The 13,061-nt window shown below is 33.6% G+C and overlaps 1 protein-coding gene across 1 annotated transcript; it reads right to left on the bottom strand.

The window, feature by feature from the left end:
- Positions 1-10,735: 10,735 nt before the first annotated feature.
- On the bottom strand, positions 10,736-12,751 carry LOC18425165 (expansin-A1). The gene is made up of 4 exons (XM_006829733.4): positions 12,692-12,751; positions 12,387-12,517; positions 11,945-12,257; positions 10,736-11,532 (listed from the first exon to the last, which is right to left on the bottom strand). Exons 2-4 carry the CDS (start codon positions 12,511-12,513, stop codon positions 11,229-11,231), a joined length of 744 nt encoding a protein of 247 aa, XP_006829796.1. The 5' UTR covers positions 12,514-12,517; positions 12,692-12,751; the 3' UTR covers positions 10,736-11,228.
- Positions 12,752-13,061: the final 310 nt, after the last annotated feature.

The following is a 13,061-nucleotide window of genomic DNA, read 5'->3' as shown; positions in this document are numbered from 1 at the left end:
GATTAAATCAATTTCCTTCGAAGACAGTTTTAGAGTCTTAAGAGTCCTAGTGATATTTAGCGAATTTGCAAATGTCAGTCATAGATCCGCAATGAATTTCATTTATTTTGAGAGTCATGAACACACATAGTTTATATGTATCGAGACATCCTACCGTGTTATTGTTTGGACAATTGAGTGTTACTTGCCAATTCAATCATGCTGCGATGGCAATTATCATCTGACAGAGGCTGTTAGTGACAAATTGTGATATAGTTCTCGTCTTACCAAGCCATTTGATAAAAATTGTGAATTTCTTACCGTACATTAGTTAGTTATATGTATGTAAAGACACATAGAAAAATTTCCCTCACACTGGTTCTTAGGTATCAAGGGTTGGATATTAAATTCTTTGGTCTCATAGGTTTTTCTTCTATGCATATTGGAGTAAGAATGCTTGACATATTCAAAAGTACCTAAGCCTTCATCCTTCATCTCAAATTGCAAAGTTGAAATGTAAATTTTGAAAAGCAAAAGATTTCAAAATCTTGTATATGATCATGCGAAGTCATATTCTATGCTTCCATATGTGCAAAAAAAACTCAAATGACCTACTTAGGCAATGTTTTGATTTGAAATTTTGGGATCACTTTAAAATTATGAATATTTAGGAAAAGATTATTAAAAAAAAACAAAAAGGGTTCTCTTTTTTTGGGTAAATAACGAGAGGGTTTCTCTTTTTTTAGGAAAATAACAAGAGGGTTCTCCCAATATAAAGAAGGAAAAAGTACAATATAAGGGTGAGGCCATACACAATCAAATTAAGACGCACCTCAAAAATCACTAGAAGAGGTTGTTTCGATATCCAAAAATCCTCAAATCTGGACCTCAAGATGTATGGACATGAGAGAAAATAGATTTCAAGTCTTAGAAATAGTGCATCTTGTAATGTATTTTTGAACCGTCAATTTTAAAGACTGTTAAGTGTTCATAGATGTGCTCGATCTACATTGTTTTTTGAGCTTTAAATTTTATAATTAAGGATAAAAATAAAATCTCAAGCCATCACAAAGATTCCCAGTATTGAAACAACATTTTTTGACACTATTTGAAAGTACACCTTACTTTGATTGTTTAAGGCCACGGCCTTATGCAAACCACACCCCAAAGTGCTACTGAAAACTTTCAAGCGTGGTGTAAGAAACGGCTGTCACATAAGGAATGGGGAATAATTGTAAACTCAAAATATTCAAAAAACAAAAGTAGTTTTTGCATCATGTTTGTCTTCTTTGTCAATAACAAATTAATGAAAGATTCAAAGGAAAGATATCAAGTGATTGTGGTTTTGTATTTGCTGTTTTGTCTCTTTTACTATCAGTTTGTTTCACTGGAATCTCCAAAACCATTTTAAAAATTAATAAAGTAAAGGTATTGTCCTATTCTTTTGATTTGCCCCTTAAAAACGCAAAATAAATTAAGGAACAAGACAAATGTTTCTCCCTTGAAAACATAAAAATGAATCACCAGCTAAAATGAGAGCACTAATAGAAAATGGGGAATTTTCTCAAGTATCTTATATATTTTGTGGTATTAAAAAAATGCCTCTTTCATATTTGATACTTGTATCTTTTTATTGAATTTATTATTTCCTAAAATACCCCTAGTTCCAAATTTCTTAATATAAATTTGAGAAATTTATTAAAATGTATGTAAGAGATGAAATATTTTATATATTTATATTCATTTAAAATTCCTGGTCGATCAAGAATAGTTGAAAATGGATAAAATGCTAAGAAACTGATACATTTAGTGTATTTTGATAAGTTTCCTCTAAAATTGGAGGATGCATTGGACCATTCACTTTTTTTTAATTATCTAGAGGCTTCTCTTGATTAAGTCACCCATGACATGGGTGGCAAAATCAAAAGTATGAGATCTTGTATTGATAATTAAAGAAGTGAGTGACTAACTAGGGAGGACTTTACCGGAATGTGTGTCTCCACTAGTGTAGGAAAAATCAGGCGGTTTAAATTCTAACCGTCTGGTTGGATCCTGTTTTGGTGAATCAATTGGGTATTTAAAAAAAATCAAAATAAATTATATAAAATCTAAAAAAATAACGGACTTTGTTTGTAATATATTTTTTAATATTTTTCATCATTTTGGCAAAGATTGAAAATTGTTTTGGCCATTAATACTTATTTTCACATTTTCCCACCTTTTTTAAAAAAATTCAAAAATAACTCTTAGCACAAATCGATTTTTTAAAATCTATTTTTTTCATTAATTTTCAACTTTACTTGGATGTGCTTTATTTGATCATGTTTTAGTTATACTTTTTATATTTTATTAGATTTTTTGTATTTTTTTATCACTTTTTTTACTGCCCAAGACTTACCCAGTTAGGCTAGTTGAACCAACTTGATTAATACCAAATAACCGCTTCCATCCCTATGTCTGATTAACCTTTCCGGTTCGAATTTTCCTACTTGATCTACACACAATGTTTGTGTTGAGATCCCAACTATCCAATAAAAATTAAATGTTCGTGGATATATAGGAGTAAGCAAAAAAAATGATCCCCTCTCTCAAGACTATGGCCCTTGTATTCTCTCTAATTTTTCCATTTCCATCAAATATATAGAAATTCAAGAGATTGTATGATCTGAGTGGAGCATTCCCTTTACTCATTTCCTACATTTGTGCCTTAAAAACCATCATTAGATTAAACATTATACTGTATGATTTTTACAATCCAAATTCTTGACAGTTAAGTAGTTAAAAACTTACTGTCTTTCATCTTGTAATTGTTAGGTACATATCAAAATTTCAAATGGAAAAAATTTCATTCTAACCATGGGAGACGCCCTGAACACCTCTCTCTCTCTCTCTCTCTAACAATTGTGTCTTCTTTCTATTGTTTGTAATAATATAGTTTGGATTTGGAAGACATCAATTCAAACTAATTTACTCTAAATCAAGGTTTTAAAAATCACTGATCTGTATTGAACTGGATGCAGCCAGGCTGATTCCCTTATTCAGTTGGGGAAAAGTTTGTTTCTCTCATTTACATTGCTACCAATGTTTTTCAGGTTTTTTTTAGATTTAAAATTTAAATCAATGTTAGACTAACTGGGAGAGTCCAGTCGAGTAACTCAGGCTCGCGACCGAGTCTCGAATTGGGGGTTCAACTCGGGGATCTTAAAGAAAATTAGAATATATAAAGAATTCAAAAAATAAGAAATCTATTTGTAACATGTCTTTTTACATGTTCCACCATTTTGGCAAAGATTAGAAAGTATTTTGGCCACGGATCTTATTTTACATTTTCTGATCTTTTTTTAAAATACCCCCGATCACAATTTATTTTTCAAATCAATTTTTTTAATATTTTTTTTAACCATATTTACATGTGTTTGTTTAATCCTATATTAAACAAAAATTTCATGTTTTTTGGATTTTTTAATTTTTAACATATTTTTTGCCCAGCTGATACTTGCTCGACTCGGTTTGGTTACCATAACCAGTTCTAGGTAACCCGGACCTAGCCCATGGCCGGTTTCTCTGAGCAGTTCGTGCAATTGAACACTAATATAGATTATTAAATAAATATAAAAAAAATGTTCAAGTGAAAGGCTCTAAAAATGTATGAAGAAAACCCAAAAAAAATAGGGACGTAAGTAGTGAAAAAGATAAAATAACTTATAGTCATACTAACGGTAGGGTTCTTATAGAGCATAATGAAGGAACTAGATTTACATAGCCGATCTCGAATAGTTGGGATAAGACTTTGATAATGATGAAATAAGTATATATAAAAAAAAAATGACTCAATACAACTTTTCTTCTTCATTTTAATTGTTTCATGTTTTAAATTTTTTTACTATCTTTTTATTGATCTCCGGTTTATCTAAGCCCTTGATAGAACATAATCATGAAATAAGATTCATGTAGCCAACCCCGAGTAATTGAGATAAACACATGATGCTGATAAAACAAGAAAAGATGACTCAATCCAACTTTTCATCTTCATTTTAATTATTTCTTTTTTTTATTGTTTTGTTTTTTATTGATCCTTGGCTTGTCTAGCCGGACCCATCCAACATATTTTTTGTATCGGACCAAACTCATTTTTCGGTCCATTGTTGGACCGATACTATAAAATCATGGTTTGGCACTATTTTTTGCCAAGCCTGTATAGATTCATTTCTCAGTAAAAAAAAAGTGGGTATCGCAAACATAGGTCAAATGTAGGTATTTTGGTAAAATAATTTTTTTTTTACAAAAAATAAAAATAATTATAAAATTATAATTATTTTGTTAATATTTTAAAAATTAGTTAGGGATAAGTTCAGTCAAAAGAGATTTTTACAATTTTTCCCAACTATTTATTGGGAGAGGGTCATCTCATTGCCGGACCTCCTTCGACCCGCCGCGGAGTTACATCAAGAGCAATGAGACAGATATTTAGAGAGAGAAAGTTCAGAGACTGTAGAGAGAGAAAGAGCTATTCCACTTTCATGGACTTTTGTCCAGAGGTTTTTAGAGAGAGAAAGCTTAGACTCTAGAGAGAGATAAGCGACAAAATGCGGCCACAAGCACGCCGCTTGAATCGCCGCTAAGGGCGGCGCCACCTCAAACAAACTGACAAACACAGGAGTTGTTTTGTCTCCTTAATTTCTCCATTTCAATCAATCTTCAAACACTTATTTAATTCATTAGTTAAGGTGAGTTGCTGGGTATTTATTACTGATAATTACAGATTTAATGATAAATGTTTATCATAAAATTATTTAGCTTCGAAAAAGTATTTTATGCGTATCTGATGCAATCCTCCATTTGTGTCCGTCCCCACACCAATCTTAAAGTTAAATGTGAAGTGGTGATTTTTCTCTTAAAGAAAAGTAAATATTAATGGTCTAAATTTTTTTTCAAAATATTATTATTTTTTAATTTTTAATTTTCATTTTAAATATTAATGATCATATACTTTTTAAAAAAATTAGGTGTAAAATCTAAATAAAAATTAATCATAAATTCAAGCCACTTAAGATAAATAGTAATTTTTTATATTGTGATGCATTAATAATAATTGTCAGCTTCGTTAATTACTAAATTTTCGATGCATTAGTAATTTAAATTTTTTTTATTTAAATTCTTCTTTGATAATCATATTGCATATTGGTGAATATTTATTTTATAAAAGTATCCATATTTTCCAAAAAATAATACATAAAAATTCACTGCAATAAAAATAACAAAAAATATAAAAAATACCTATTTGACAGAAAGATTTAATAGAAAGAAAATGATAAAAAAATTGCAATTATTTTAACAGAAAAATAGATTTAATGATCGGAGAAAACAAATTTAATAAACAGATTTCTCCAAAACTAGGAGTTGGTCAAAGGAGGGACTTTTATCAAGATAAAATTAATGGAAAAGGGCAGAAGCCCTAGGTACTTGTTTACCGGGAAATGGAGTGCCGTACAATCAGTTTTGAGGCACATTTACGTTTTTTAAAGCAAAATATAGGTCGAAATTCTCATGCAATAAACTTCATTTTCATTTTAAAAAAAATGAATACTTTCATTTTTGTGAAAATACCAAAAAAAAATATTTTTATTATTATAAAAATAATTAATTCATTTTTATTATTGTTTAACAAACCCAATGGTGAAGGTTGTTCTTATACCGGAAACCCTCAACTCCGTAATCTCAACTCAAGATACATAGGCGAAAAAAAAAAAAAAAAGGAATCCTAGTGCTAAAATAGTTCATCTTCTAAAACATTATCTGGACCGTCCATTTTCAAGATTTTCAAGTATTTATAGATCTGGTTGATCGTCACATTTCTATAACTTTAAAATTTTATAATTGGAGAAAACATTAGATTTATATCAAGGCCTTGCCATACCAAAACTACATTTTCGACATCGTTTTGAGGTACATCTTACTTCAATAGTATAAGGTTGACACCTTATAAAACCTCACAGAGTACAAAGGTTCACATGCAAGGCCTTTGACGAAAGCGACAACTTCTATTTATTTCCAAATTTTAAGTTTACACATATTACATCGTGGAGCTTTGGTGTTTTATTTCCTATTTATTATCTCCTTTTCTAAGAGAGGCAACGTTTCTAATGAGTTTGTGTTTTAATGATAAATAGTTATTAATGGGGAAGATCATTTCAAATTATGCATGTAAAATTCATACGCGATGTGTGTGTAAGTTAAAAGATACAATCTGAAATTATGATAAAACCTAACGATAAAATGAGTTTTATATTAATGAGATTGATTATAAAGAGATCATTTATTTTATGTACATAGATGTCACAATCATTTACACTCGTTAGATGTCATATTTGATAACTTGAGTTGAATTACGAAGTCCAGGAATTTTTTTTTTCGTGAACTTTGTATCTAATCAATTTAAAAGACAAGAATAATTGTGAGTTTGTGTCTTTTTATATACAAAAGATAAACGGCCAAGACAATCATTTAAAGGATTGTAAATTTTTGTATTTATTTTATATATTTTTTTAAAAAAATTTCCAATATCAATACTAATATAGAATAGCAGTCACAAACATGAGAGGTTTCATGTTCAAATTGCATAATAAATTATTTTTAAAATTTAAGCCACAAGTGAAGGTGTGTTTATTTGTGGACACTTTGGACGATATTGTGTGAAATAGCATAGTGCGGTAACATTGTGTGTATCACAAATGGCTAGGGTCATGGTGGTAGCACCCCATACCTTAGTCATCATATTGTGGCTTTCATTCTCATTCCCACCACTAACACCACCCCATTAATACTTTCAAAAAGCTAACTCTTAATCTACTTGAAAAAATTGGTAGGGCCTCTCTTCCTCACTAAATTACCCAATATATATAAAAAAAAAAACAGACACATGAAAGACACCTAGAGGATTATCAAAATCTATCAAAATATCAAAACACTATCGCGTGATGACATTGGGATACACAAGGTATCCATAAATTGGGCTAGGAATGGGTTAGGTTGAGGTTTGGATCGCCCTGGTCGTAGATCCAACTCTAGAAATAATAATAATAAAAAAAAGAGTTATATGATAAATACAGGGTCAAGTTCGGTAAGGTCTAACTTGGACCCGGTCCCAGATCCAACCCGAGTTGGGTCTAGGTCAAGTAGACCCAAACTCAACTCGTCAGGTCCATTATCCAGGTCCGCAACAAGCCTATCTAGTAGACCCATCGGATCTCCGATCCCGGAGTACCAGCGTGTTTGTGCTAGATAGGGAGGGGGATGGATATTTCACATGGGACACGAGGGGTATTTAAGACTAGCACGAAAATGCAGAGATCCTGTAAGGAATGGCGATATCTCGTGTATTTATTTAACAAATTGCAAAGTACAAAGTTTCTTTCAGGGAGAAGAGAATCGAACAGGGCCGAGTTTAAAGGTTCGTTTACCGGTTACTCGGACCCGGCCCTAATCGGGCAGGTCCCAGCCGGTCTAAAAAGTGTTAAAAAATAAAATACAAAAATGCAAAAAAAATCCCAAAACAATATGAAAGAGGTATTCAAAGCTTATTAAAAAACAGAACATCCCTATGAAGTTGAAAAGCAGTAAAAAAAAATGGATTTTAAAAAATCGATTTGTGGCAATGGGTACTTTTAAAAAATTTCAAAAAAATCTAAAAAATATAAAAATAGGTAGTCATGGCCAAAACACTTTCCAATCTTAGCAAAAAATGATAAAAAAAAATTTAAAAAACACATTACAAACAAATCCTTTATTTTTTGAAATTTTATATTTATTATTTATTGTTTCAAAAATATCCGATCAGACCACCAAAACTAACCAAAATTGAATCAGCCAGTGCTCGGAACTTGTTTGACCAGCCGGTTCTAAGTTGGACCGGCTGACTTTGCAAGCACTGGTTCAGCCCAAGGCCTCATGACCCTTGTTTGACCCAAATTGGGAGCCAGGGAGGGACCTGGAACCCTCTCACGAGTCAAGAGGGAGAGCCAAGAATAAGGATCAGTACCCGTGATTTGGGCCAAGACTTGAGGTATGAATTTTGAAATCTTAGCATAAAAAAAAAGGAAAAAAGAGAAGAAAAAAATAGTAATTTTTTTTTATCTAAGCCTCAAGAGTCACTAATTTGGGTCAAGACCTAAGGTTGAAATTTTGACATCCATTTTCCTTTTCAAAATCTTCTCACTTATTTTAAATTTGGCATATTAAAGGTTGGTTTTGTGGAAATTCATTCAAGGAAACTCACCTACCGATACAAGTTTCTAGATGGCCTAGGCTTTATGAAACCAAAACAAAACCTCCCCTCAAATCTTCGTCCCAAAAGCATTTTAAGCGTCGAAAATATTCATGATGGATCTAAAATCAATTTCAATACCAAGAATAAAATTTGAAACTCAAAAAATCGTACAAAGTCTTGTAAATATGTGAACATTTAGTTTTAGGACGAAATGGACAATTTCTTGCAATAGAAATTATTGTAAAGTTTAGAATCCTTTTTTTCTTTTACGATCATAATATTAAAGCCGAGATGGTCGATTTAGAGGTTTTTCAAGACTTGAATTACAATTTATTAAGCGAGGTATTCCTTATTTTGATATGGCTACAGCCTTATCAAACCATTTTCCCAATAACAAAAAAAACTCAAAAAAATCGGTTGTGGGGCTACAGTTAAAAATTTGGAACCAAAGATTGAAAAGAATGTGGTGACTTTCCCAAGAAAGTACTGAGGACCTCACTGAATTGTAGTTTTCTAAAGGGATAGATAGAGAGAGAGAGAAAGTTTTCTAGAGAGAGAGAGGAACATGTTAACACGGTCTTCGATGAGAGAGAAGAAAAATGACAGAGAGAGAGAGGGGGGGCCGTCATTTCCAAAGTTCTTCGACTGCATGGAAATTCCAGGCTCTTTACCCGAGTTTGGAAGATGATGGCTTCGATTTTAATTTTTCTTTGAATGGGCTAAAAAATAAGTCTCACACTTATAGTTTTTTATACACAAAGCGTCAAATCTTTCAAGATTTGGAGGGAGGGTCTCTCTCTCCTCTCTATCAAAGGACTTGACGGGGGTAGACCCGGTCAGGTCCGGGTATTTTTTTAAAAACTAGACCCGGTAGGTTTCGGTTGAGGTTTAAATTTTGAACCCAAATACTATTTGAAATCAGATCTGATAATATTTTTTGAATCACAATATATAAATTATAGTTAAATATAGACAAATACATTAATTTTTTAATCATGTCTAATTGGGTATGAGTCCATGTCCGGGCCTGTTGCTATCCCTTTAAAATTAGGTAGGACTCCCTCCCTCTCTTTTGAAAATGGAAACTCTCTTTAATGGGAAAGTTAGCAAGGGTATTATCTCCCTTAGCACCACTTTTCAATTCAAGTTTGATTCTTATTACTGAATTATTGAGATTAAATCATTTTTATTGAAGTTGGGAGACTCTATCATGTAAAACACTAGAAGAGGGAGCCTTCTCTCTTTCATAAACGTCAAGAGGGATTCTCTCGCTAAAACTTTAGGAAAGAGACCGCTCTCTATTTTAAAATTGGGAGGGAGATACAAAACCACACAGATCCGGTACAATATTTGTTAGGAAGTGTGAGTTAGTTCAAATCGAAAGCTAAAATAAAATAAAAAGTAAATAAAAAAAAAATCATTTGAAAGTTGTGAGAAACGATATAAAGACTTATGACCATAGAGAGAGTATAACTCCTAATAGAACATAATGACGGATCAAAATTGGTATAGCCGACCCTAATTGGTTGATGATGATAACACAACAACACACTCTATCTCTTCAAATCAATAAATTTTATGAGAATTACGCTCTTTATCTCGTTTGAAATCATTAGAATTTGAGATTCATCCTCTCGTAATCTTTCTATTGAAATTTTGAAATTAGATTTTTTTTTTTAAATAATTCAATGAGAAATACAATCCTTATTTATTTTTTCAAATAAATTTCAAGTCGGCTAAAAGTATTATCAGATGATATTAATCGTGGGAATGACAACCACAACGTGACGTTTAAAGTGTGCGGATGTTACGACCTAAGCCCCTTTTCCAATTCGAAATTAGATTAATTAATGAAAATTGACTCTCTCCCTTGAATTCAACAGAATTTGTGAGACCTCATATTCTCACAATTCACATTACTCGTAGGAATGGGTCAAAAAGGGCAGGAATTTACAAGGGCCACACACTCTTTTAACGTTAGAATCCAGGAAAATCCCGTACAATTAATGCGGAAGACTCACTTCCCAAGTAAAAAGTTTATTAATTATTCCAATTATTAGTAGTACTTAAAAGTCAACATAATTCATGCGAGAACTGCTTTTTCTTTTCGTCACTGTAACTCGTATTCATCAGACGTTTAGAACAATCAACATAATTCATGAGACAACTGCTTTTTCTTTTCATCTCTCTCTCATATTCATTAGAAGTTTAGAATAATCAACATAATTTAGACATTCATTAGAAGTTCACAACAATCAACTTGATTTATGAGAACTTATGATAACTTTTTCATTCATATCTCTCTCTCATATTGATCAGAAGTTTAGAGCAATCAATATAATTTTATATATTCATTTGAAGTTCAGAACAATCAACATAATTTATGAGAGCTTCTCCTTTTCCTCTCTCTCTCTCTTTCTAGCAGAAGAAGTGTGCACTTCTCATGTAGTAGGCCTTGGAATAAATCAAGAGAAACAAAGAGAAGCCATCGCAAACAATAAAGATCCATTAACAAAGCTCAAGTAGTTTGTCATTATCACTTGAGGAAGATACATTTACATAGAGGACCCTGTCCATTACACACTTAGACACTCTCATTCATTTGACACCATATATGTAATCATATAAACTACATTTTACTTTTCCCAAGCACAAATTTCAGCAACCAAGCTGAAACAGGTGGAATAGAAAAAAAAACCCACCAACCATAAAAGCTTAAGGGGGCGGGTGACACCACAAATGTCCACCTCTGCCAAATTTAGCACCACCTATAGACTCTTCCCCTAAATTTAGTGCCAAAAACCAAAATCCCAATTCAAAAAAGAAAAAAATCAGGGCTATTTTAAAAATGAGCCCATGACCAAAAAAAAAAAAAAAAAGACCCATGGTGATCAGATTTGAACTAATAGTAGTAGTAGAGTTTAGCTAAAGTTGGAGGGAACCCCTAAATTTAAAAGTGGTTTAAGCATTGTGGGGTTGGGAGTTAGAACTGGTTGCCACTAAAAGTTTGGCCAAAATTCCAGTCGGAAGGGGCAACATTGTCTGATTCAAGAGTGCGGCCATCACTGGTGGTGATTCTGAACGAGAGGGCTTGGCCATTGAGGTAGGAGTTGCTCTGCCAGTTTTGACCCCAGTTCTGCGACATGGATTGCCAGCCGGAGCTCGAGCCTTTGATCCAGACAGCGGTGATGTCGCCGGCACCACCGACGTTGGTGATGAGGACGAGGTTGAAGTAGGAGTGGCCATTAATGGTGAATCTGATCCCACCCTTCTTCTGGCAAGGGACCCTGTGAGAGGAAGGGAAATGGTGAGATGGGGTCAGCTGCAAATTCAATTCTTTGCATTGGGTTTTGATAAAAAAGGGCCCTCTTCCTCTCTCTCTGGTTGTGATGAAGATGTGTCAAGTGTCCAAGGGCAAAACGCCTCTTGTCTTTCTCTAACGACAGTGTGTAAAAAGTGGAACAGGGTGTTCAGCACTTGGCAGTTCTAAGTTTTACAAATGGGTAAAGTAAAACAGAGTAAATAGGTCAAGTAAAACAGGGGAAGATTTCTCTCTCTCTCTCTCTCTCTCTCTCTCTCTCTCTCTCTCTCTCTCTCTCTCTCTCTCTCTCTCTCTCTCTCTCTCTCTACTTTCTCTCTCTAAAGTAAAACAGGGGAATCTTTCTCTCCCTGGAGTAGTTTCTCTCTCTAGAGGCATACCTTCTGTAGGCAACAGGGACAATACCAGCCTTGTATTGAGCAATTTGTTGGAAGACAGGTTGAGCAAGATCAAAGTGTTGCTGAGGAGGGTTACACCACCCCCCTGCATTGTTAGGCAATGCGTTATTTGGAGGGCAGAAGTTAGTTGCAGTCACAATAATGGACCCAGGAAGGCACCAGCTTGGGTCATCAACACATTTGATCTCAAAGCAAGCTCCACAGCTCAGTCCATTGTTGAACAGAGCAGTGCTCAATGCTGCAGTGTTTGTTCCATACCCCTGACTGTACAAGTTCCCATAACCACAAGCCCCACCTGCAAAAAAAACCACACACGAGGGCCATTAATGGTCAAAACCAGATAAAACAGGGAACCTACTTCATTGTATGGAGAGAGAACCCCACTACTGCTGAACCCATAAGACGAAGATGCCGAAGAAGTTACCCATTGTGCCGGAGGCGTCGCCACCGCCATAGAAGGTTGCATGGGCACTATTCCATCCATAACCATCAGCAAGAGCAGGCTTGAGAATGCTCAATAGGGCAGCCAAGAACAATCCAAGAAAAGCCATTGCCCTGCTCAAAACCAAAAAGCACACCAGTTATTCAGTGTTTAGAGAGTTAAAACTTAAGGAGATAGCTTCTAGAGGGACATAATAAATTTGAGTGAGAGAGAGAGAAGGGGGAAAGAAATCTAGAGAGAGAGAGAGACAGAGAAGGGGGGAAAGATTTCCAGAGAGAGAGACTTACAAAGGAGGAGGAAAGTCCAGTTGCCAAATATGGAGAAGGCAAAGAAAAGAAGGGATGAACAAAAATGTAAAGGGGAAGGGTTGAATATATAGAGGTGGAAGGGGGGGGGGGGGTTTGGAGACAGGTATAAATGAATTTCTCTTTTAAATCTCAAAAGGGAACTAGAAAGAATAGTATCCTAACAACTAACCGACACTACTAAACTGTTAAAAAAAAAAAAAAAAAAAGGATGAAAAATAATAAGAAGATTAAAAGCTAATAATAATTTATATTAGGGTGCAGTTTCTATAAGGTTGCAATTTTAAACAATCCAATTATGGCGTATCTCCAAATTTTATCATAACATGTAATTTGATTGTAAAAAATTCTA

This window comes from Amborella trichopoda, chromosome 1, assembly GCF_054954075.1.
Source record: "Amborella trichopoda isolate Santa Cruz 75 chromosome 1, AtrichopodaSantaCruz75HAP2 v2.0, whole genome shotgun sequence".
In the NCBI taxonomy this organism is placed as follows: Eukaryota; Viridiplantae; Streptophyta; class Magnoliopsida; order Amborellales; family Amborellaceae; genus Amborella; species Amborella trichopoda.
This window is presented reverse-complemented; position numbering and strand designations above follow the sequence as displayed.